At 42.1% G+C, this 21,304-nt stretch overlaps 1 protein-coding gene across 2 annotated transcripts in view; it reads left to right on the top strand.

The window, feature by feature from the left end:
- The window catches only part of LOC309566244 (chloride channel CLIC-like protein 1), a 478,998-nt gene that overhangs the window by 264,890 nt on the left and 192,804 nt on the right, over positions 1-21,304 (top strand). For both annotated transcript variants that reach the window (XM_082271347.1, XM_082271348.1), the window contains exon 3: positions 8,165-8,317. In XM_082271347.1, coding sequence (XP_082127473.1) covers positions 8,165-8,317 — 153 coding nt within the window. The remainder of the gene's footprint in view (positions 1-8,164; positions 8,318-21,304) is intronic.

The following is a 21,304-nucleotide window of genomic DNA, read 5'->3' as shown; positions in this document are numbered from 1 at the left end:
CACAACACGAATATCTTTTCCATATGGATTAATAAGAATTTAACAACACTGTATAAATTCATCACTAATTCTGTTTTTACTGATTTTGCCTCCCTACATTCGAAATACCAAATCCCAAATAACAAACACTGCAATTTCTTACAAATTAGACATTTTTTCCCAACGCATTACCAGCTATCCAATATAGACACCCTGACTTTTTATGAAAACATATGCCTTAAAAATCCCAGAGGTAAAGGCCTTCTATCTATAATATATAATAACTTAATCAATACCACTCCACTAAGTAAACTCCCATATATGCTCAAATGGGAAGAGGAATGTGCATTGACATTCACGATAGAATAATGGCATATCTGCATTGAAAATCTTAGGAAATGTACCAGATCTCTCACGATACGCAAAACCCCGATCAAATTCATCACTAGATGGTACCTTACTCCTTTGAAACTACATGCCATTTTCCCATTCACTTCATCTAACTGTTTTAGAGGATGCTCCTCTCCAGGCTCTTTTACCCATATTTTTTGGAATTGTGAAAAAATCTCTTTCATTGGGCATCAGTTAGAAATCTTTGCGTCAAAGATTTCGGATAATAATATCTCACTTTCTCTCCCTAACTGTTTTCTTTTTACCCCTATATTAAACCTATCCATGCCACAAACTAGACTAATTCATACTATTTCTGTAGCCATACATTGGTTGATCGCTGTGCACTGGAAATCAGCTTCTTTTCCTATCCCCCAACTTAACCACTTGCCTACTGTGCACTTAAACACCCTTCCCATCCAGGCCAATTTTCAGCTTTCAGTGCTGTCACACTTTGACTGACAATTGCGCGGTCATGCTACACTGTACCCATATGAAATTTTTATCATTTTTTTCACACAAATAGAGCTTTCTTTTGGTGGTATTTAATCATCTCTGGGTTTTTTATTTTTTACAAAAAAAAAGAATAAAGACAGAAAATTTTTTAAAAAAAAGTTTCTTATTTTCTGCGAGTAAATTTTGAAAATACATTTTTCTCCTTCACTGATATGCGCTGATGAGGCGGCACTGATGGGCACTGATAGGCTGCACTGATGGGCACTGATGAGGTGGCACTGATGAGGAGGTACTAATATGCCGCACTGATGAGCACTGATAGGCGGCACTGATAGGTGGCACTGATGAGCACTGATAGGCGGCACTGCTGGGCATTGAGAGGCGGCACTGACAGGCGGCACTGATGGGCACTGGCGGATGGCACTGATGGACACTGACGGGTGGCACTGCTGAGCACTGATGGGCAGCACCATCAATGCCCACACTCAGTGCCCATAGTGCTGCCAGTCAGTGCTCATCAGTGCCTAGATGAGCAGGCACTGATGGGCACTGACTGGCAGCACTATGGGCACTGATTGTGGGCACTGATGGCGGGCACTGTGGGCACTGATGGGGGGGCAATTTGTGTATTTTTTTACCTTTAGTAATCAGGGCACTGGTGATCAGTGCCCTGATTACATTAGTGTGTCCCCGGCGCTGTGAGGCTCCCCCTCCTTCCTCACACTGCAGGCTCTGTGTGAGGAAGGAGCGCCGGCGATGAGAGATGATCTCATATGTTTACATATGAGATCATCTCTCATTGGACGGCTTGATCACGTGGTGAATGGCCGCTGTGATTGGCCATTCACCACGATCTGTGATCGGCTGTGTCCAAGGGACACGGCCGACACAAATTCTCCCCGATGCGCGCTCACGGGAGCGCGCGGGGAGAGTCTTTCTGGGAGGCCGTTTAAAAACGGCCTCCCGAAAATTTAAGTCCGCGCTGCAGCCGTATATAGGCTGTAGCGCGGATGGCAGGAAGTTAAAGCAAGATTAAATTCTATTTATCTTATGGAAAAAAATCTTTCATACCATCTATAATTCTATGCAATTTCATACAAACAAATGGAATCCATGGGTTACACACTCAGAGCTATTTTTTCAATTTACTGATATTAGAGATACAAGTACATAAATACTTAAATATTCGATTTCATGCAACCTTCCTGAATGTTTAGAAACTCGTTTATAAGTCTTGTTTAATATACAACTTCATTGATGCAGTTTTAAATTGGTAACTTCTTGTCGTTTTTTTGATATCCTCTTACCTGACCTTACATCACAATGCCTTATTGTATTAAGAAAAATGAGAAATAAAAAAAAAGGGAAAAAATAATTTTTGTAAACGAATGTTTGTTATAACAACTTGTGAACTCCTTTTGTACCACCAAAAAAGAGTTTCTCTTTCTCCTGGGAGTTCGCAAATAAGGGTGGCTCTATAGGGCATTAGAAAGCAACGGAGCTACCTGTAAACTGGGCTCTTGGGGTAGTGATTTGTGGACCAGCTCAATTAAGAAGAAAGGCAAGATTTTAAAGTGGCAGCAGCCAGCACATAAGCAGAATATTATGTTAACTGACCAAAAACTAAAGCTGTGTCCTGTAGCAACAAATCAGGTTTTGCTCTTTAAAGTAGAAGTTCAGTCAAAAGCCTAAGTTTAAACCTTCTCCCACCCTCACTCTAAACCCTGTAGTAACTACCCTGTAGAAGAAAAATGCCTATTCCCTGGGTGCTGTGGTCTGGTCACATGATATCCCCAGTGGCTGGCTTCAGTGAAGGGGAGAGATCACCAACAAGGGCTGCTGAGCCTGTGCGTAGATGTGGTCTATATGCTTGCTATGGGACATCTGTTGTCGGCTGTCCCTCCTCTACTCTGAAGCTGGTCATGTGACCAGACCAGAGCTCCCAGGGAATAGGTAAGTATAAGCATCTTTCCTCTACAGGGTAGATAGTATAGCAATTAGAATGGTGGAGGGAGTAGGGTTAAGCTTAACTGGTTGCCGACCGACCGCCCGCCGCAGTTATACGGCCGCAGGCAGCCGCTCCCAGGCAAATCGCCGTAGCTATATAGGATTGCCTTCTATATAGGATCACATTTCTTTATGGTCATTTCAGAAGCCACGCCCCTCCACAGTTAGAATCACTCCCCTAGGCTCACATTTAACCCTTTAAACACCCATAATGTTAACCCCTTCCCTGCCAGTGTCATTATTACAGTAACAATGCATATTTTTAGCACTGATTACTGTAGTAATGTTACTGGTCCCCCCAAAAGTGTCAAAAATGTCAGTCAGGGGTCCAATCTGTCCGCTGCAATGTCGCAGTCCCGCAAAAAATTGCAGATCGCCACCATTACTAGTAAAAAAAAAACAATAAAAATGACATAAATCTTTCCCGTAGTTAGTAGACGCGATAACTTTTGCGCAAACCAATCAAAATACGCTTATTGCGATTTTTTTTTACCAAAAATATGTAGCGAAAACAAATTGGCCTAAAATGTTAAATTTTGATTTTTAAATTTTTTTTTTATTTTGAGAATGTCATATAGCAGAATGTGAAAAATATATGTATTTTTTTTTCAAAATTGTCGCTTTTTTTTTGTTTATAGCACAAAAAATAAAAATCGCACAGCTGATCAAATACCACCAAAAGAAAGCTCTATTTGTGGGGAAAAAGGACATCAATTTTATTTCGGTACAGCGTCGCACGACCGTGCAATTGTCCATTAAAGTAACGCAGTGTCGAATCGCAAAAAAGGGCCTGGTCAGGAAGGGGCAAATCCTTGCGGTCTTAAAGTGGTTCAATAGTTTTTGACAGGACTTCTACTTTACCTGTCTGTCCTGTTGCGTGCAGCTGTAGCTCCACTCGTTTGGCTCGGTTTAGCCCAGCTGACTTGCAGTTGCTGAACAGCAGAAAGGGGTAAAGTGTGCCTCCTCCCAGATCTCCTTCAGATGAATTCAGCGCTGTGTGAGATTCTTTATCCCTACTGCTTCAGTGTTCTATCACCATCTGCACTATGAGTATTTTAATTACCCCCGAGAGAGATTCCACTTCTACTGTTATATAACCAGCTTGTGTAATAAAAGGTCATTCTTCCACCAAATAAAAGAGATATCCAACCTTACACATCAGGAGAAATAAAATAAGTGCAAAAACCTGCATATCTGAATGCAACCTCACTTAAAGCGGAGTTCCACCCAAAAGTGGAACTTCCGCTTTAGGTGTTCCTATCCCCCGGACATGCCACATTTGGCATGTCATTTTTTTTGGGGGGGGAGCGGGTACCTAGTTTTGACAGGTACCCGCTCCCACTTCCGCTCGGAGCGCCGCGGCGCCCTGAGCGGAAGTTCTCCTCTCCCCCTCCCTCCCTGCAATCTTCTGGGACACGTCAGAGGTCCCAGAAGATTGCCGGCCAATCACGGCGCGCAGCGCGACTCGCGCATGCGCAGTGGGTACCCGGCTGTGAAGCCGCAAACTGTAACAGCCGGGTGCCCACAGCAGTGATGCCGGCGCCGAGGGAGAGGATCGAGGCTTCGGGCGGCCGCATCGCTGGACCGTTGGACAGGTGAGTCAAATGGCTGGAACTCCGCTTTAATTAGTATTTTAAATTTGTACGAATCACATTAAAGTTTTTGTGAGAACAAAAAAATTAGAATAAGATATCCAGCCGAACTCCAGGTGGATATAAAAGGCATACAAAATACATCTCTGTAATCATGAATATGTAATTTTTTTATGCAATTGGTGTAAGTTCCTAGGATTTTCTTGGGATTAGTCCCACATTCTACTATTTTGCAGAGCTCAGACTGGGGGAGGGAGAAGTATCACAAAGAGTGAGTTAGTTGTGCTGTAGTGCAGTGCTTATCTAATTACTGCTTCTCTTTTCACTGTCTAATCACAGGCTGGGAAGGAAACCTGTAAATAAAAGTAAAATCACAACAGAGAAAAATCAGGTTCCCCTCTGCAAAGTAAGGCTGGGTTCTCAAAGGTGTCTCAGACCTAGATGAACAGTAATACAATAATTGGGCAGATAAAAAGTCCTCATATGTGTTTTATCTGTGTATGTAGCTGCTTTCCTGGAGTTCAGCTTTAAATTGTGAATGGCAAAACTGATTGTGCTTAAATACAAACCTTACTTCAAACCAGATCCAGTTTGACAGGTTAACTTTTTGGCTTGGTTGGAGAGGAGACCCCTGTTATCATTGTGTGCAATGGCTACTTTATTTCCGATTACAAACAGGTTGATACAAGCTTAATTTCCTGCTGCAGTGCGTTGGGGAAAAAGGCAATAACATATAAACAAATATCTACGATGTATGTTTATTATCCCATTTTCAAGTCTTGCCTAACTTTGTTAAATTATTGTTTGTGCCCTTGTATACAGGGAAAGATACTGCAATCCCTGTTTTCTCTATTCCCTAAACCAGGGGTCTTCAAACTATGGCCCTCCAGTTGTTAAGAAACTACAATTCCCATCATACCCAATCATGTCTGTGAATGTCAGAGTTTTCCAATGCCTCATGGGATGTGTAGTTCCACAACAGCTGGAGGGCCGCAGTTTGAGGATCCCTGCCCTAAACTTTCCTTCAACATTTGTTCCCCCAAATCCTTACTTTTGTGCTTTTAATGTATTTCCTTCCCCTATGTGTGCATTGTTCTATACAGGGAGAACTCCTCTTCAAAGCTCTACCAATTACCATTTTCCACAAAGAGTTACACCATTGTAGAGGTACACCACTGTACTTCTACGGGAATTCAAATGGAAAAATGTTTTCAGGCTCAGTTCACATATATGCGAATTGGATGCAGTTTGAACCACATCCAATTCGCATGTCATGTGAACCAAACTGGCTTTCTATTGAGCCGGATCACATATCTCTGGTGCAGCAGCATTGTAAATTTAGTGCTAATCCTGTACATTTTCTAAACACTGCAGTGTGGTTCAGATGCGAATTCCAGGCTCTTTGCCTTCTATTGGAACGCCTCTGAATCGCACAGGTCATCCAATTTGAACACGAATTGTGAAAAAAAAACATATCCCTCTTGGATCTGGTATGGATTTTTAAGGAGAACCTCATGCCAGGCCAGGCTTGCGCGCCCCCCCCCCCCCCTGAACCATACCAGCGGAGTTCACTGTGATTGATGCTGGGTTTACATCGAGGGACGTTGTATTTTTTTAATAAAGGACATTTAAAACACTGTGACTGTTTTTATTTATCATAAAAACCAAATCATCACCAAATAAACAAATCATCTCGGACTGTGGAAAATTTTGCATTACATTTTGGAAATCAAGATCCCAGAGTCTGGAGAAAGAGTGGAGAGGCTCAGAATCCAAGTTTCATGAGGTTCAGTGTGACGTTTCCACAGTCAATCATGATTTGTGGAGCCATGTCATCTGCTGGTGTTAGTCCACTTTCTTTCGAAAGTCAGCACAGACCTCTACCAGGAAATTCTAGAGCACTTCATGCTTCCCTCTGCTGACCAGCTTTATGGAGATGCGGATTTCATTTTCCAGGAGGACTTGGCACCACCCACACTGCCAAAAGTACCAATACCTGGTTTAATGATCATGGTATCACTGTGCTTAATTGGTCAGCAAACTTCCCTGACATAAACCCCATAGAGAATCTGTGGTGTATTGTCAAGAGGAAGATGAGAGACACCAGACCCAACAATGCAGATGAGCTGAAGGCCGCCATCAAAGCAACCTGGGCTTCCATAACACCTCAGCAGTGCCACAGGCTGATTGCCTCCATGCCACGCCGCATTGATGCAGTAATTCATGCAAAAAGAGCGCAGACCAAGTATTGAGTGCATACTATACTGTACATGGACATACTTTTCAGTAAGCCAACATTTCTGTATTAACCACTTAAGCCCCGGAGGATTTGGCTGCTAAAAGACCAGGGGTTTTTTTTGCGATTTTTTTACTGCGTGACTTTAACCGACAATTGCGCGGTTGTGCGACGCTGTACCTAAACTAATTTGACGTCCTTTTTTTCCCACAAACAGAGCTTTCTTTTGGTGGTATTTGATCACCTGTGCGATTTTTTGATCATGCGCTATAAACAAAAAAAGAGCTTCAATTTTGCAAAAATAACAATATTTTTCACATTTTCTTATATGAAATTCCCCCCAAAAAAAATGTAAAAATCAAAATTTTTTAACATATTCGGCCAATTTGTTTTATGCTACATATGTTTGGTAAAAAAAATCGCAAAAAGCGTATTTTGATTGGTTTGCGCAAAAGTTATCGCGTTTACTAACAAAGGGAAAGATTTTTGTCATTTTTGGTGTTTTTTTTTAACGCGTAATGTCGGCGATCTGCGATTTTTATTTTGTGGTACTGCGACATTGCGGCGGACAGATCAGACCCTTGACTGACATTTTTGACACTTTTGGGGTTACCAGTGACATTACTGCAGTAATCAGTGCTATACATATGCACTGTTACTGCAAAAATGACACTGGCAGGGAAGGGGTTAACTGTATTGGAGAGGGAGGGGTTAAGTGTGTCCTAGGGGCGTGTTTCTAACTGTAAAGGGACATGGCTATTGGTGTAAAAACAAAGATCAACGGTCCTACATAGTAGAACCGTCTGATCTTCATTTTTACACCAGGGAGAATGACGGGCGGCTTGTTTACGATCGGGTCCGCCGGTCACACGCACTGACTTGTCAGTGAACGAGCCGGGGCGGGCGCGCGCCTCCCGCAATTGGCTCACAAGTCAGTGACAGGCGAATGACGTACCGATACGTCACTCTGCCTGGCCGGGGCTGACTGCCGCAGTGTATAGTCGTGCGGCGGTCGGCAACCGGTTAAAAATCCTTTTTTTTTTGGTCTTTTTTTTTTTTTTTTAAATACAGAATTACAGAAATTTTAAAAACAGAATTTTGAGTTTTCACTAGCTGTAACCCATTATAATCAAAATAAAAGAAAGAAATGCTTGAAAATATCACTCTGTGTGTAACTCATCTATATAAAATAGATGAGTTTTACTTTTTGAAATTAACTACTGAAATAAATGAACTTTTTGAAGATATTATACTTTTATGAGATGTGCCTGTATATGAACCTAGCCTCAAGTAATAGCAGAGACCACAACAAAATTCTTTCTTTTTCAAAAGATAGTTGTTTGAATACAGACTTATTGCTTCTATGCAATACAGTGATCGACAATGTGTTTGCCTCTCATGAATCAATTTTGTGGTGTTCCCCCATAAAAAAATAAAAAATGTTATAAAATGAACAACTGTGTCCGAAGGGTTGATTAACACATTTCCTTGCACCTCTGTTTAGGGATATGCTCGCAGCTGCTATCAAGCCGACTTGTCATTCTGGGAAACTATGAAGATTTGGTTCTCCTGGAACTTTTCCTGGGACATTGGCTCCTGCGAGAGTTATTACAAAGCACTAACGGTGGATCCTTTCTGGGAAGTGAATCCGCTTATGGTAAGTAAGTACACTATATGGGGTACCATTGCTTCCATGTTTGTTTGACATCAAACTCTAAAACGGTAGGCTTTTTAGTGCAAAATGTTTTGATATTTAATATGTATTTGAAATGCTTAGGTTTGCATTTTCATACATGCATTGAGACATACAAACAATTACAAGAGCAGAATAGGGCATTCTATGTTTACAAAAAAATAGCACTAATAGAAAGTTACCACAGCTCCATATGATCCTGTTTAAAATTCAAACAACTGCATCCCAGATCCTTCAAAAACAAAGCACTCCACAAATGCATGTCAGAAGTAAAACACATGGAAAAGTGGTTGTATAAGCACCAAAATCAGAGAACAAAGTTGACCACGAAGGACTGGTGTGATCTTCAGCTAGTTTTTATTAACGTAAATTAGGGCAGAACACAAACTAATTTTTTCAGTGTTCAAATGGTTGTGACGAGTATGCAATGTTGATTTGTGACTTGTGAACGTTGGGTTGGCGTTTCTACATTGCATTGTACTGCATTTTTCTGAAGTGCACTGAGCCAGCGAAAACTTAACAGCTGTTCTTATAGGCATTCACAGGTAAACAAGTCAGAGCAGATACACGCTTGGCTATAGTGTTTTCTACAGCTGTGAAATACCGCCTTTGCTTTTGTAGCCACGTGGGCAGGTCCTCGACTCCCACTGCTGTGCAGCTTTTTTGGGAAGTCATCCTCCTGACTGGACAACAGAGGAACCGCAGTGTATCAGTGAGATTAAGCCCATTCTCTCTGCTTATTTTAGCATGTTCTTTGTTAGCAAATATGTAACCTAGCATACAGATTCCAGCAGTCCCCAGTATTTAACATTGTGTTCAGTGACCTGTATGTGCCTACACTGGTGCTGAGTGAAGACTTACCCTTACATTGGTGGTGAGTGGAAGAAGGGTCCCCTTACATTGCTGGTCAATGGGAGGACATTTTCACTGGTGTGGGTGGCTACTTACCACCTTTTTCCAATGCAGGTGGCCCTGCCAAGTAATGTCAGCACCTGAGCTATGCAGGTACTGCTAGGTGGAAATTCAGTCTGTCCAGGCTTCAGATCAATCTGCCTTAATAATTTGTGTTTGCATGCATGCAGGAGATAGTTACCATGGATACAGGGGGGTTTATTTACTAAAACTGAAGAGTGAAAAATCTGGTGCAGCCCTGCATAGAAACCAATTGGCTTTCAGCTTTTTTGTCAAAGCTTAATTGAACAATCTGAAGTTGGAACTTTATTGGCTACTGTGCACAGGTGTACCAGATCTTGCACTCTTCAGTGTAAGGCCTGCTTCATCCCCAGTATGTTTTTTATTGTGTCTTTGGCAGAATGGCAGTAGACAGCACAGTTGATGGAAAATAATAAACTGCGCCTATGTCCACAATACTTAGACCTTTGGCTCTCAGGTGCTAAGCAGCTCAAGCCACCGATCATGCTGCTTTTTTGCAAATATCCAGGAAGTGCTATTGCAGACTTTCTTGATCTTCCCGGGGTTTAGCATTATTTAAGCATAGCTCCACTTGAGAAAAAAACATCCCCCTCTGGGTGATCTCTGTACATTACAAGGATTATGGCAAACTTTGTTGCAGATTCCTACCTTTTGTTATTCCGAAGAAATCCACGTTTGTTCCTCTGGGCCTCTGTGCTGAGTGAGTCTAATGGAAGTGGTTTCATAATTATATATCAGCTGTGCAGCTGCAGAGCACTAATGAGGAAACCTGCTGGGTCTGCATCCCTTTAGATGTGTTCCTATTGGGAGTATCTCACCAAAGATGACATTTTTGTTGCAGGAGATGCCAGAAATCTGACTTGTATCTTAGGCAGACTTCTGGGAAAATTGGTGAGCCAATCACACAAGCAGGAAATGATGTTTCTGGGGTGTGGTCAGTACACATTCTGTGTACAGAACTCCTCCAGGTAGCCATATTGCATTGCATTTTCAGAAAATTACAGCACCTGCAGATTGAAAAGGAAAGGTAATTTTGAATAACATTAAATTACTATATGACTTGTGTTGCAATTGTATACACAATAATATTTTTTCTGTGGAGGATTTACCCTTTATGTGATAAAACTTTTCAATGGTGTGTACTTATACTTAACCTTCACTGTGCTTTCCTGCTGTTCCTTCCTCAAATACTATTATATGATGAAAGAGGCAATGTCATTGATACCTTCAAATTCTGACACGGGGTATTGTGCAGTGGCTGTGACAGAAAAAAAAGCAATGGCAGGAGGATGCTATAAAGTAGAGTATAACTGGGCTTTAAGTTTAAAGAGTGCCTGAATAGGTAAAATTGACAGGGACTTTATTCTTCCCAGTTAATCTTTGAAATACAAAACAGTTTGTGGGAGTTATAAATCAACATTTCTTCTTAATCATGCTCAAATGTTTCTTTGTATTTCCTTCCTTCCTTATTAGAGAGGTATAATTTGTTATTACTGGCCACTTTTCACCCCTGTGTTTGATAGTACAGCTTGTAACCAAAACTGCTTTTTCTTTTTATGCATGTGAGATATTTCGCATAGTTTAGTAACTAATGTTGAGTTAAAAGCATTTAACATAAGTGGATTTACAAGGTGCAGACATAGACGAAAAGAGGAGAACTGATTGATGATCTGTGCCTGCTGTGTAAATTTTCTAGAGCCTTTAATTTGCTTACAAGATTAAAAAGATTTAAAGGTTTAGCAAACCTTTCACTGAGTGTTCTAATCTCCTAGCCGCTAATTCCCCGAGAGTACAGCAGATTAATCATTACTTCACAGTTCTAGTTTATTCTTCAGATGTCTCTGTGTGTATAAAACAAATCATCCATACTTCATTAATAGTATTCGTTTTTTTTTCTTTACTTTTTTTGTGACTGGTAGTAATAGAGGTAAGAAAAAAAATGATGAAAAAGACAGGATTTTTTTATTATTATTATTATATAGGATTTATATAGCGTTGACAGTTTATGCAGTGCTTTACAACTTGAGGGTCGACAGTACAATTACAATACACTTTAATACAGTAGGAATCAGAGGGCCCTGCTCGTTAGAGCTTACAATCTAAGGCCTCTTTCACACAGGCGTTATGTATGTCCGTATATCACCCCATCCATTTGCAGGTGATATACGGACATAATGCATGTCAATGGGATTGTGGATGTCAGCGGATGACCATCTGCTGACACCCGATTTGCGTCCTTTCAGTCCTGTTCCGTTTTTTGGAACGGAACAGATCCCTATTTTTTCTTCCGTTTAAAAAACGGAAAGGACGCAAAATCGGATGTCAGCGGTGTCATCCACTGACATCCGCAATCCCATAGACATACATTATGTCCGTATATCATCCGCAAACGGATTGGATGATATGCGGACATACGGACCGGATGACACAGGTGTCATCCGTGTCCGTAAAAAAAAAATATATAAAGTGCCGGAGCGGATCGCAATACGGTCCACTCTGTGTGAAAGAGGCCTAAGAGGGAGGGTCAAGAGATACAAGAGGTAATAACTGTGAGGGAGGTCTGATGGATAAAATAAAAATACAGTTGTTAGGTGGATGCCAGATAGGATTCTCTGAAGAGATGTGTTTTCAGGGATTGTCTGAAAGTAGACAAAGTAGGAGATAGTGGGATAGATTGGGGTAGAGCATTCCAGAGGATGGGAGAGGCTCGGGGGAAGTCCTGGAGGCGAGCATGGGAAGAGGTTACAAGGGAACGAGTTGGTAGGTATTTTGAGACCAGATTAGTGATGTAGCTGGGTGCTAAGTTATGGATGGCTTTGTAAGTTATGGTCAGTAACTTGAATTTAATTTGCTGGTTGAGTGGCAGCCAATGGAGGAATTGGCAAAGAGGGGTAGCAGACACAGAACTGTTTGCAAGGTGGATGAGCCTGGCAGCAGCGTTCATGATGGACTGAAGGGGGGATAGCCTTTTTAAAGATAAGCCAATAACAAGGGAGTTGCAGTAATCGAGACGAGAGATAACCAGGGAGTGGACTAGAAGCTTTGTGACATCATTGGTTAGGAAGGGGCCTTTCTTGGAGATGCTGCAGAGGTTGAGGCGGCAAGCTTTGGACAGTGACTGCATGTGTGGGGCCGAAAGGATAGTTCAGAGTCCAGGATTATACCTAGGACCTTGGCATGGGTGGACGGGTTGATGTTGACAGAGACATCAGGGGAAAAGGAACGTGGGGGAGGAAATATCATAAGCTCAGTTTTGGATAGGTTGAGTTTGAGGAAGTGATGTGACATCCAGGCTTAAATGTCTGTTAGTAAGCTGGTGATACGTGAGCAGACTGATGGAGTGAGCTGAGGGGTGGAGAGATAGATTTGGGTGTCATCAGCATAGAGATGATATTAAAAGCCATGGGAGGCAATCAGCTGACCCAGGGAGGAGGTGTAGTTTGAGAAAAGGAGCGGTCCAAGGACAGAACCTTTGGGGACCCTGACAGAGAAAGGAAGAGGAGAGGAGATAGTAGAGTTGAAAATAGCATTGAAGGTGCGTTGGGATAGGTAGGATGAGAACCAGTGAAGAGTACAGTCACGGAGGCCAATAGAGTGGAGTTTTTTTGAGGAGGAGGGGGTAGTCTACTGTGTGAAAGGCAGCAGAGAGGTCCAGGAGGAGTAGTACAGAATAGTGTCAATTGGTGTTTGCTTTTATTAGATCGTTTGTGAGTTTAAGGAGAGCAGTTTCAGTGGAATGTTGAGGGCAAAATCCGGACTGAAGGGGATCAAGAAGCTTTTTCTTAGTCAAATGGTCGCTCAGTCGATTGTAGACCAATCGTTTAACCACTTGCCGACCGCTCACATTGAGCATACTGCCGCAAAGTGGTTCGTTATCGTCCAGCGACGTAGGTCTACGTCGCTGGACTCCTCTCCTTGTGGGCGGCACGCGTGCGCCGCCGGAGGCTCGCTCCCGCTGTATTCAGTCACAGCGGGAGTCGGGCCAGGGGAGGAGCGGCGGTGATCACCGCCGCTCTTCCCCGATCGTTGGGGATCGAGTGAGGAGATCCGCCCGCTTGTGTAAACAAAGCGGCGCTGATCTCCTAAGTGACAGGCAGGAACAGATTACAGGATTCAGCATAGCTGAACCTGCGATCTGTCCCTGTGTCACACAGTCCCCTCCCCCCACACACGTCAGTAAGCACCAGGCATACATTAACCCCTTGATCACCAATAAAAGTTAACCCTTTCCCTGCCAGTGTCATTTTAACAGTAACAGTGCATATTTATAGCACTAATTACTGTAGTAATGTCACTGGTACCCCCAAAAATGTCAGTCAAGGGGCCAATCTGTCCTCCGCAATGTCGCAGTCCCACAAAAAAAATCGCAGATTGCCGCCATTACTAGTTAAAAAAAAACCTATAAAAATGACAGAAATTTTCCGTAGTTAGTAGCTGCGATAACTTTTGCGCAAACCAATCAAAATACGCTTATTGCGTTTTTTTTTTTACCAAAAATATGTAGCAGAAAACAAATTGGCCTAAAATGTTAAAAAATTTTGATTTTTACATTTTTTTGGGGGGAATTTCATATAAAAAAAATGTGAAAAATATTGTTATTTTTTCAAAATTGTCGCTCTTTTTTTTATAGCGCAAAAAGTAAAAATCGCACAGGTGATCAAATACCACCAAAAGAAAGCTCTATTTGTGGGGGAAAAAGGGGCATACATTTAATTTGGGTACAGCATCGCACGACTGCGCAAATGTCCATTAAAGTAACGCAGTGCCGAATCGCAAAATATGGCTTGGTCAGGAATGGGGTAAGATCTTCCGGTCTTAAAGCGGTTAAAAATACGCTCATTGAGAATTTTTTTTGTCAAAGACATGTAGCTAAATACATTTTGGCCTAAATACAGTGGGTACGGAAAGTATTCAGACCCCCTTACATTTTTCACTCTTTGTTATATTGCAGCCATTTGCTAAAATCATTTAAGTTCATTCTTCTTCCTCATGAATGTACACATAGCACCCCATACTGACAGAAAAACACAGAATTGTTGACATTGTTGCAGATTTATTAAAAAAGAAAAACTGAAATATCACATGGTCCTAAGTATTCAGACCCTTTGCTGTGACACTCATATATTTAACTCAGGTGCTTTCCATTTCTTCTGATCATCCTTGAGATGGTTCTACACCTTCATTTGAGTCCAGCTGTGTTTGATTATACTGATTGGACTTGATTAGGAAAGCCACACACCTGTCTATATAAGACCTTCCAGATCACAATGCATGTCAGAGCAAATGAGAATCATGAGGTCAAAGGAACTGCCTGAAGAGCTCAGAGACAGAATTGTGGCAAGGCACAGATCTGGCCAAGGTTACAAAAAGATTTCTGCTGCACTTAAGGTTCCTAAGAGCACAGTGGCCTCCATAATCCTCAAATGGAAGACGTTTGGGACGACCAGAACCCTTCCTAGAGCTGGCCATCCGGCCAAACTGAGCTATCGGGGGAGAAGAGCCTTGGTGAGAGAGGTAAAGAAGAACCCAAAGATCGCTGTGGCTGAGCTCCAGAGATGCAGTCAGGAGATGGGAGAAAGTTATAGAAAGTCAACCATCACTGCAGCCCTCCACCAGTCGGGGCTTTATGGCAGAGTGGCCCGACAGAAGCCTCTCCTCAGTGTAAGACACATAAAAGCCCGCATGGAGTTTGCTAAAAAAACACCTGAAGGACTCCAAGATGTTGAGAAATAATATTCTCTGGTCTGATGAGACCAAAATAGAACTTTTTGGCCTTAATTCTAAGCGGTATGTGTGGAGAAAACCAGGCACTGCTCATCACCTGTCCAATACAGTCCCAACAGTGAAGCGTGTTGGTGGCAGCATCATGCTGTGGGGGTGTTTTTCAGCTGCAGGGACAGGACGACTGGTTGCAATTGAGGGAAAGATGAATGCGGCCAAGTACAGGGATATCCTGGACAAAAACCTTCTCCAGAGTGCTCTGGACCTCAGACTGGGCCGAAGGTTTACCTTCCAACAAGACAATGACCCTAAGCACACAGCTAAAATAACGAAGGAGTGGCTTCACAACAACTCCGTGACTGTTCTTGAATGGCCCAGCCAGAGCCCTGACTTAAACCCAATTGAGCATCTCTGGAGAGACCTAAAAATGGCTGTCCACCAACGTTTACCATCCAACCTGACAGAACTGGAGAGGATCTGCAAGGAGGAATGGCAGAGGATCCCCAAATCCAGGTGTGAAAGACTTGTTGCATCTTTCCCAAAAAGACTCCTGGCTGTATTAGATCAAAAGGGGGCTTCTACTAAATACTGAGCAAAGGGTCTGAATACTTAGGACCATGTGATATTTCAGTTTTTCTTTTTTAATAAATCTGCAACAATGTCAACAATTCTGTGTTTTTCTGTCAGTATGGGGTGCTATGTGTACATTCATGAGGAAGAAGAATGAACTTAAATGATTTTAGCAAATGGTTGCAATATAACAAAGAGTGAAAAATTTAAGGGGGTCTGAATACTTTCCGTACCCACTGTATATGACAAAAATGTAATATATTGGATATTTTTTAACTGCCAAAGTAGAAAAATATTGTTATTTTTTCAAAATTGACGCTTTTTTTTATTAATATCGCAAAAAATTAAAAGCACAGAGGTGATCAAATACCACCAAAAGAAAGCTCTGTTTGTGGGAAAAAAGGACGTAAATTGTGTTTGGGTACGGCGTTGCATGACCGCGCAATTGTCAGTTAAAGTCGCACATTGCCGAATCGCAAAAAGTGGCCTGGACGTAAAGCAGGAAAATCCTCCGGTCCTAAAGTGGTTAAGGAGTTTGGAGGAGAAGGGGAGTAAGGAGATGGGGCTTAGATTGTGAAGATTGGTGGGGTCCAGTGAGGGCTTTTTAAGGATGGGAGTGACTATCGCGTTTTTTAGAGAATTAGGGAAGATGCCAGAAAAGAGGGAGAGGTTGAAGATGTGAGTTAGAGAGTGTAGAATAGAGTCAGAGGGTGAGCGTAGCATGTGCGAGGCAGCAGGATCCAGGGGGCAGGTGGTTAGATAGGTGGTCGATGGATAAAAGTCCAGAAACCTCATTAATACTAGCAGGGTGGAACGAGGGAAGTAATGATTGTACCTGTGGATATGGGTTGTTAAGTTTGGGGAGGTTTCTGCACATTTAAAATCTCCTTGCAAATTGTATCGATCTTATTTTTGAAGTGATTGGCAATCTCCTGGGCAGTGAGTGAGTTGGGGGTGGTGTTGGTGGAAGACAGAGCAGAGAGTTAAAGGTAGAGAAGAGATGACTGGGACTAGATGAGAATGTTTGGATGAGCGTTATAAAATAGGTTTGCTTGGCAGTGAGGAGGCAGGAATAGTATTTTAGGAGGGCAGATTTATATTGGTTGAAGTCTTCCAGGAACTTAGTGTTACGCCACAGGCGCTCAAGAGCGCGGCTACATTTTCTGAGACTTCTGGGGTCGTCTGTTTGCCAGGGTTGCAGCGGTCGGGGCCGAATTCTGCGTGTAGTGAAGGGAGCAAGCTTGTCTAGGGAGGATGACAGTGAGCTGTTATAGATGGAAGTGGCTAGGTTGGGACATGACAGGGGTGTGATTTGAAATGTTTTAAAAGCTTTAACCACCCATTTCAGATTTCAAAGTTGTGCGAAGACTGGTAAAACATTTGTAAAGTCAATTTTTTTTTCTTTTAAAATAACAAACATTTTATACGTGCCTGCTCTGTGCAGAAGATCCTCCTCTTCTTGGGTTCTGCTCCCCCATCATAGAATTTGACTAAAAGCAGCGAGAGTGGGGAGAAGCAGAGAGAGCTGCTCCAGACAGGCACAACACTGGATTGAGATCGGCCTCACATAAGTGTACTAGGGGTGAAGGGATGCTGCACATACTGAAAATGTTTAACCTAAAGGCAGGGAATTCTCGAAGTGATAGTGTAGAACTGTCAAATCAATAAGTGGTGGAACATGGCATTGTAAGTCAGTAATGGGGAAAGTTTTAGCTGGAGAAAGTTTACAGGCAATACTGATGTCCTGCGTTCAAATCCTCTTTTGGGATTATTTTTATTTGTAAAATGAAAGAGACACTCCATGATCTGGCCTGAAGCCATGCATCATCCATATGGTTTATTCAGCAGAGGGAGGCAGGCACCAACTTTTGTGGAGTCCTAGAGGTATAGAAGAATGATGCCAACTAAAAAACAAGATGAACTTACCATATAGATATGCTGGTTGCTGAAATATTCCACATTAGTTTGTCCTTCATCTCCTGGATGGCTCTGCCAAAACTGCATGTAGTAGCCATTTTAAATCCACAGCAAAGACTCATGGCTTCTTGCTCAGTGCTTTCCATCACAAAAAATATTGTGTTTCTTTGAAGTCGGATGACTAAACAAAAGAAAATTTAAACCACACTCATGAAGTATTGTTTAGTAATGTGACACAAAGGAGAGCTGTAATTCATTAGTGCAAACATTTTCTCATTCACAAACACAATGACTGAAGCTTTTATTAAGTGAAATGAGAATTAGGCCAGCCTCTGGCTCTCCAGCTGTGGTAGAATGGTTTCTCATGGTGTCCTCTTTTCCAGAATTTGAGTGTTCTTACTGGGATTTCTAGGTTTATATATCTTTGCAGTAAAACGTAGAAGTGTATTTACTTACAGTGTTCACCAATCTGTATAAAATGTACTTTAAATAATCACATGTTCAGTTCTATTCTGTTATCCAAGCCCTTTTTAGATGAAGAGGAAAATAAACCGTTTTGTCTAGAATTATCTTTTAGTCACATCCTACCAAAGTATACCAAAACCTCATAAAGAAGGCAATGTGTACTTTGCTCAAACATCCTGCTCACTTTTTTGTTTGTTGTAAAACTACAGTTGATTTGTCTCTTACAGATCTCAATGTGTATCTTAAAGTGGTTCTAAAGGCTTTTTTTTTTTTAAAGTGGTTCTAAACGTTTTTTACTTTAATGCATCCCTAGACACTTACCTTGCTCCTCTCACTGATCCAGCACTGTCCCACCTGCAGCACCGCTCCTTCGCTTCCTGGTCTCAGAGGGGACAGAGCCCGCAGTGTGAGCCATAGGCTACTGCCGCCGTAAGTAAGATCCTGAAAGTAGAGAGCAGGGGAGGGGGTGGGTGGTTGTGGTCGAGCCACGCGGTGTTGATATACGCACACAGCTTGGCGACTCTGGGGCCCACCTGCAGGGAGTAAGAGTGGACAGTGCCCTTGGGGGGCCGCCAAAAAAGAGGTAAGTATAGCGTCTTTTTTATTTTTATTAAAAAAAAAATTTAGAATCTCTTTAAGTCAAAACCAAGCCAAAAGTGTTTTTATTTTTTTAAGCTGATCATACATGGTTAGTTTTTGTTTTGTTCAGCCCAGACAACAGATTCCTCCATTCACACAACTAAGTTAACAGCAGAATCTCCCCACCTGGACCTCTCTAAAAATACACTGATCTGCAGCTGATTGATGAAGAATTTTCCTACATGTACCTTTGAAAGAAGATGATTAACCACTTCAATACAGTGCACTTTCAACCCCTTCCTGCCCAGGCCAATTTTTTGCTTTTTAGCGCTGTCACACTTTGAATGACAATTGCGAGGTCATGCTACACTGTACCCATATGAAGTTTTTATAATTTTTTTCACAAATAGAGTTTTCTTTTGGTGGTATTTAATCACTGCTGTGTTTTTTATTTTTTATAAAAAAAAAAAAAGAGATAATTTTGAAAAAAAACATTTTTCTTTTCTGTGAGTAAATTTGAAAAATAAGTCATTTTTCTCCTTCATTGATGTGCGCTGATGAGGCGGCACTGATAGGCTGCACTGATGAGGTGGCACTTATGGGCACTAATGAGATGGCACTGAGGAGGAGGAACTAATATGGCACACTGATGGGCACTAATAGGTAGCACTGACAGGCGGCACTGATGAGCACTGGTAGGCGGCACTAAAAGGTGGCACTGATGAGCGGCACTGATGGACACTGATGGGCAGCACAGATGAGCAAGCACTGATGGGCACTGACTGGCAGCTCTATGGGCACTGATGGTGGGCACTGTTTTTTTACTTTTCTGTAATCAGCGCAGTGATGATCAGTGCACTGAATACCTGTCCTAGGCTTCCTTTTGAGAAGGAGCCGCTGATCGGCTCTCCTTGCTACACACAGTGTGAGGCGAGGAGAGCCGATAAATGGCACTTCCTCATTTACATGTGACTGGCTGTGATTGGACACAGCCGATCACATGGGTAAAGAGCCATGTCATTGGCTCTTTACCAAGATCAGGGTCTTGGTATTGCTAGGACACGGCGCGGCCATGATCGCCGCACTGCACTCCCCCACAGGCGCACGAGAGAGGCCGTTCTAGTGCGCTGTCATATGACGGTGTCCCAGAACGAGAGCCGCATCGCTCCGCCGTCATTTAACGGTGGGCAGGTGGGAAGTCGTTAAGAATCGACTTCTGTCAAATAAGAGGAAACACACTAATTGAAATTTGTTCAGTCCCTTCTGGACTGGCCAAATTTCGATAGGGGTTTGGCCAGTTTTAGTTCAGAAACAGCAGAGAAGGTTTTTTTTTTTTGCCATCTGTGTCCCATTGAGGAAGTTTACACTTCCCTGTCCTGTAAACACTACAGAAATTAATAAATCTCTCCAAAATAAGGTAAACTCTCTGCTGTTTCCTTCACTTCTTGGCCTGTAAACACAACATGAAGCAATTGTAAATGTCTACAAAATAAGAAAATATCCTTCGTTGTCATTGGAACAAATGTTGCCCATTGAAAGGTTTTCTTTCTATTCCTGTTCTGGTGGTAGCTCTAAATTTTCCCCTCCATTTTGTTCTGGGTAACAATGGGAAAATAGTGCAGTGGTTGAAGCAATATAAAACAGATAGGCCTTTCTGTTCTGAACTGGCTACACTCTCTTTTGTTTCCGCCATGTGTTCTCATTACTCCCATGTTCCTTCCAAAAAAGTCTTACTATAGGGCCGGGGTCTCCAAACTTTTCAAACAAAGGGCCAGTTTATTGTCCTTCACACTTTAGAAGGGCAGGATTGTGGCCAGTGGGGGGCAGAAAAGGCATCAGTGAGAATAAATATGGCTTTAGGATTGATGTTCAATAGGAGTGCCCCTATTAGTAGGAGGAATAGTATCCCAATATTGGTATCGTTGGAAGAAATAGTGCCCCTTTTTGGTGTCAGTGGGCGGAATAGTGCCCCAAGGGCCAGATAAAGGCTAGCAAAGGGCCACATCTGGCCCTCGTCTGCAGTTTGGAGACCCCTGCTTTAGGGCAATATAAAACAGGGTAAAAATGAACAAGTTCTGGATGTGTAAGATCATCCCAACGACTGTACAAAGTGGTAGAGCTTCTTATAGCCATTCACATACTGCATCTTGGGTGAGCAACACACATAAATTGGGCTTGCAGCATCATTAAACAACGAAGAGAGCTATACCCAGAATGTAGCAAAAGTATTATCAATTGCACTAAAAACAAAGATCTCTTCTCATGAGTTCAAGGTTCTACAAACAGAAAAACAGCTCTCTTGGCCTCATTAAGTAGGAGGTTTATTGTTTTTGGTGTAATTGGTGTGTAAACATTGCCTCATAATCTCCCTCTGAGAATAATAACAGCGGAACTCAGTCACTTTTTGGCTCCTTAATGTGACCCAGAAGTCAATGTTATGGTTGACCGCCTGCTTATAATCTAATATACTGCCTATTTGAATATTTATATTGAAGTGCTTCATGGATCTTTAATCTGTTCAGACCTAGAGATTAGGCCAGTGTGTTTTTACTTGGTGAACTCTTTCCCCTTTTACACCAAGAAGCGGAAGCCTGCAACTTGGATACAAAACTATCTTTTTCAGTTTAAACCATGTGGGAGGTCCTGTGATCTGGGAATGAAGTAAGAAAATATTTCTCATATATTTTACACCAGAGAATGTCTGGTATTATCAGATTCATAGTCAACAGGTTAGGCTAGCTATATCCTATTAAAATGAGATTTAAA

Source organism: Pelophylax lessonae (genome assembly GCF_965119305.1).
Source record: "Pelophylax lessonae genome assembly, chromosome: 11".
In the NCBI taxonomy this organism is placed as follows: Eukaryota; Metazoa; Chordata; class Amphibia; order Anura; family Ranidae; genus Pelophylax; species Pelophylax lessonae.
Note: the sequence above shows the minus strand (reverse complement) of the source record. Positions and strands in the feature narration are given on the sequence as shown.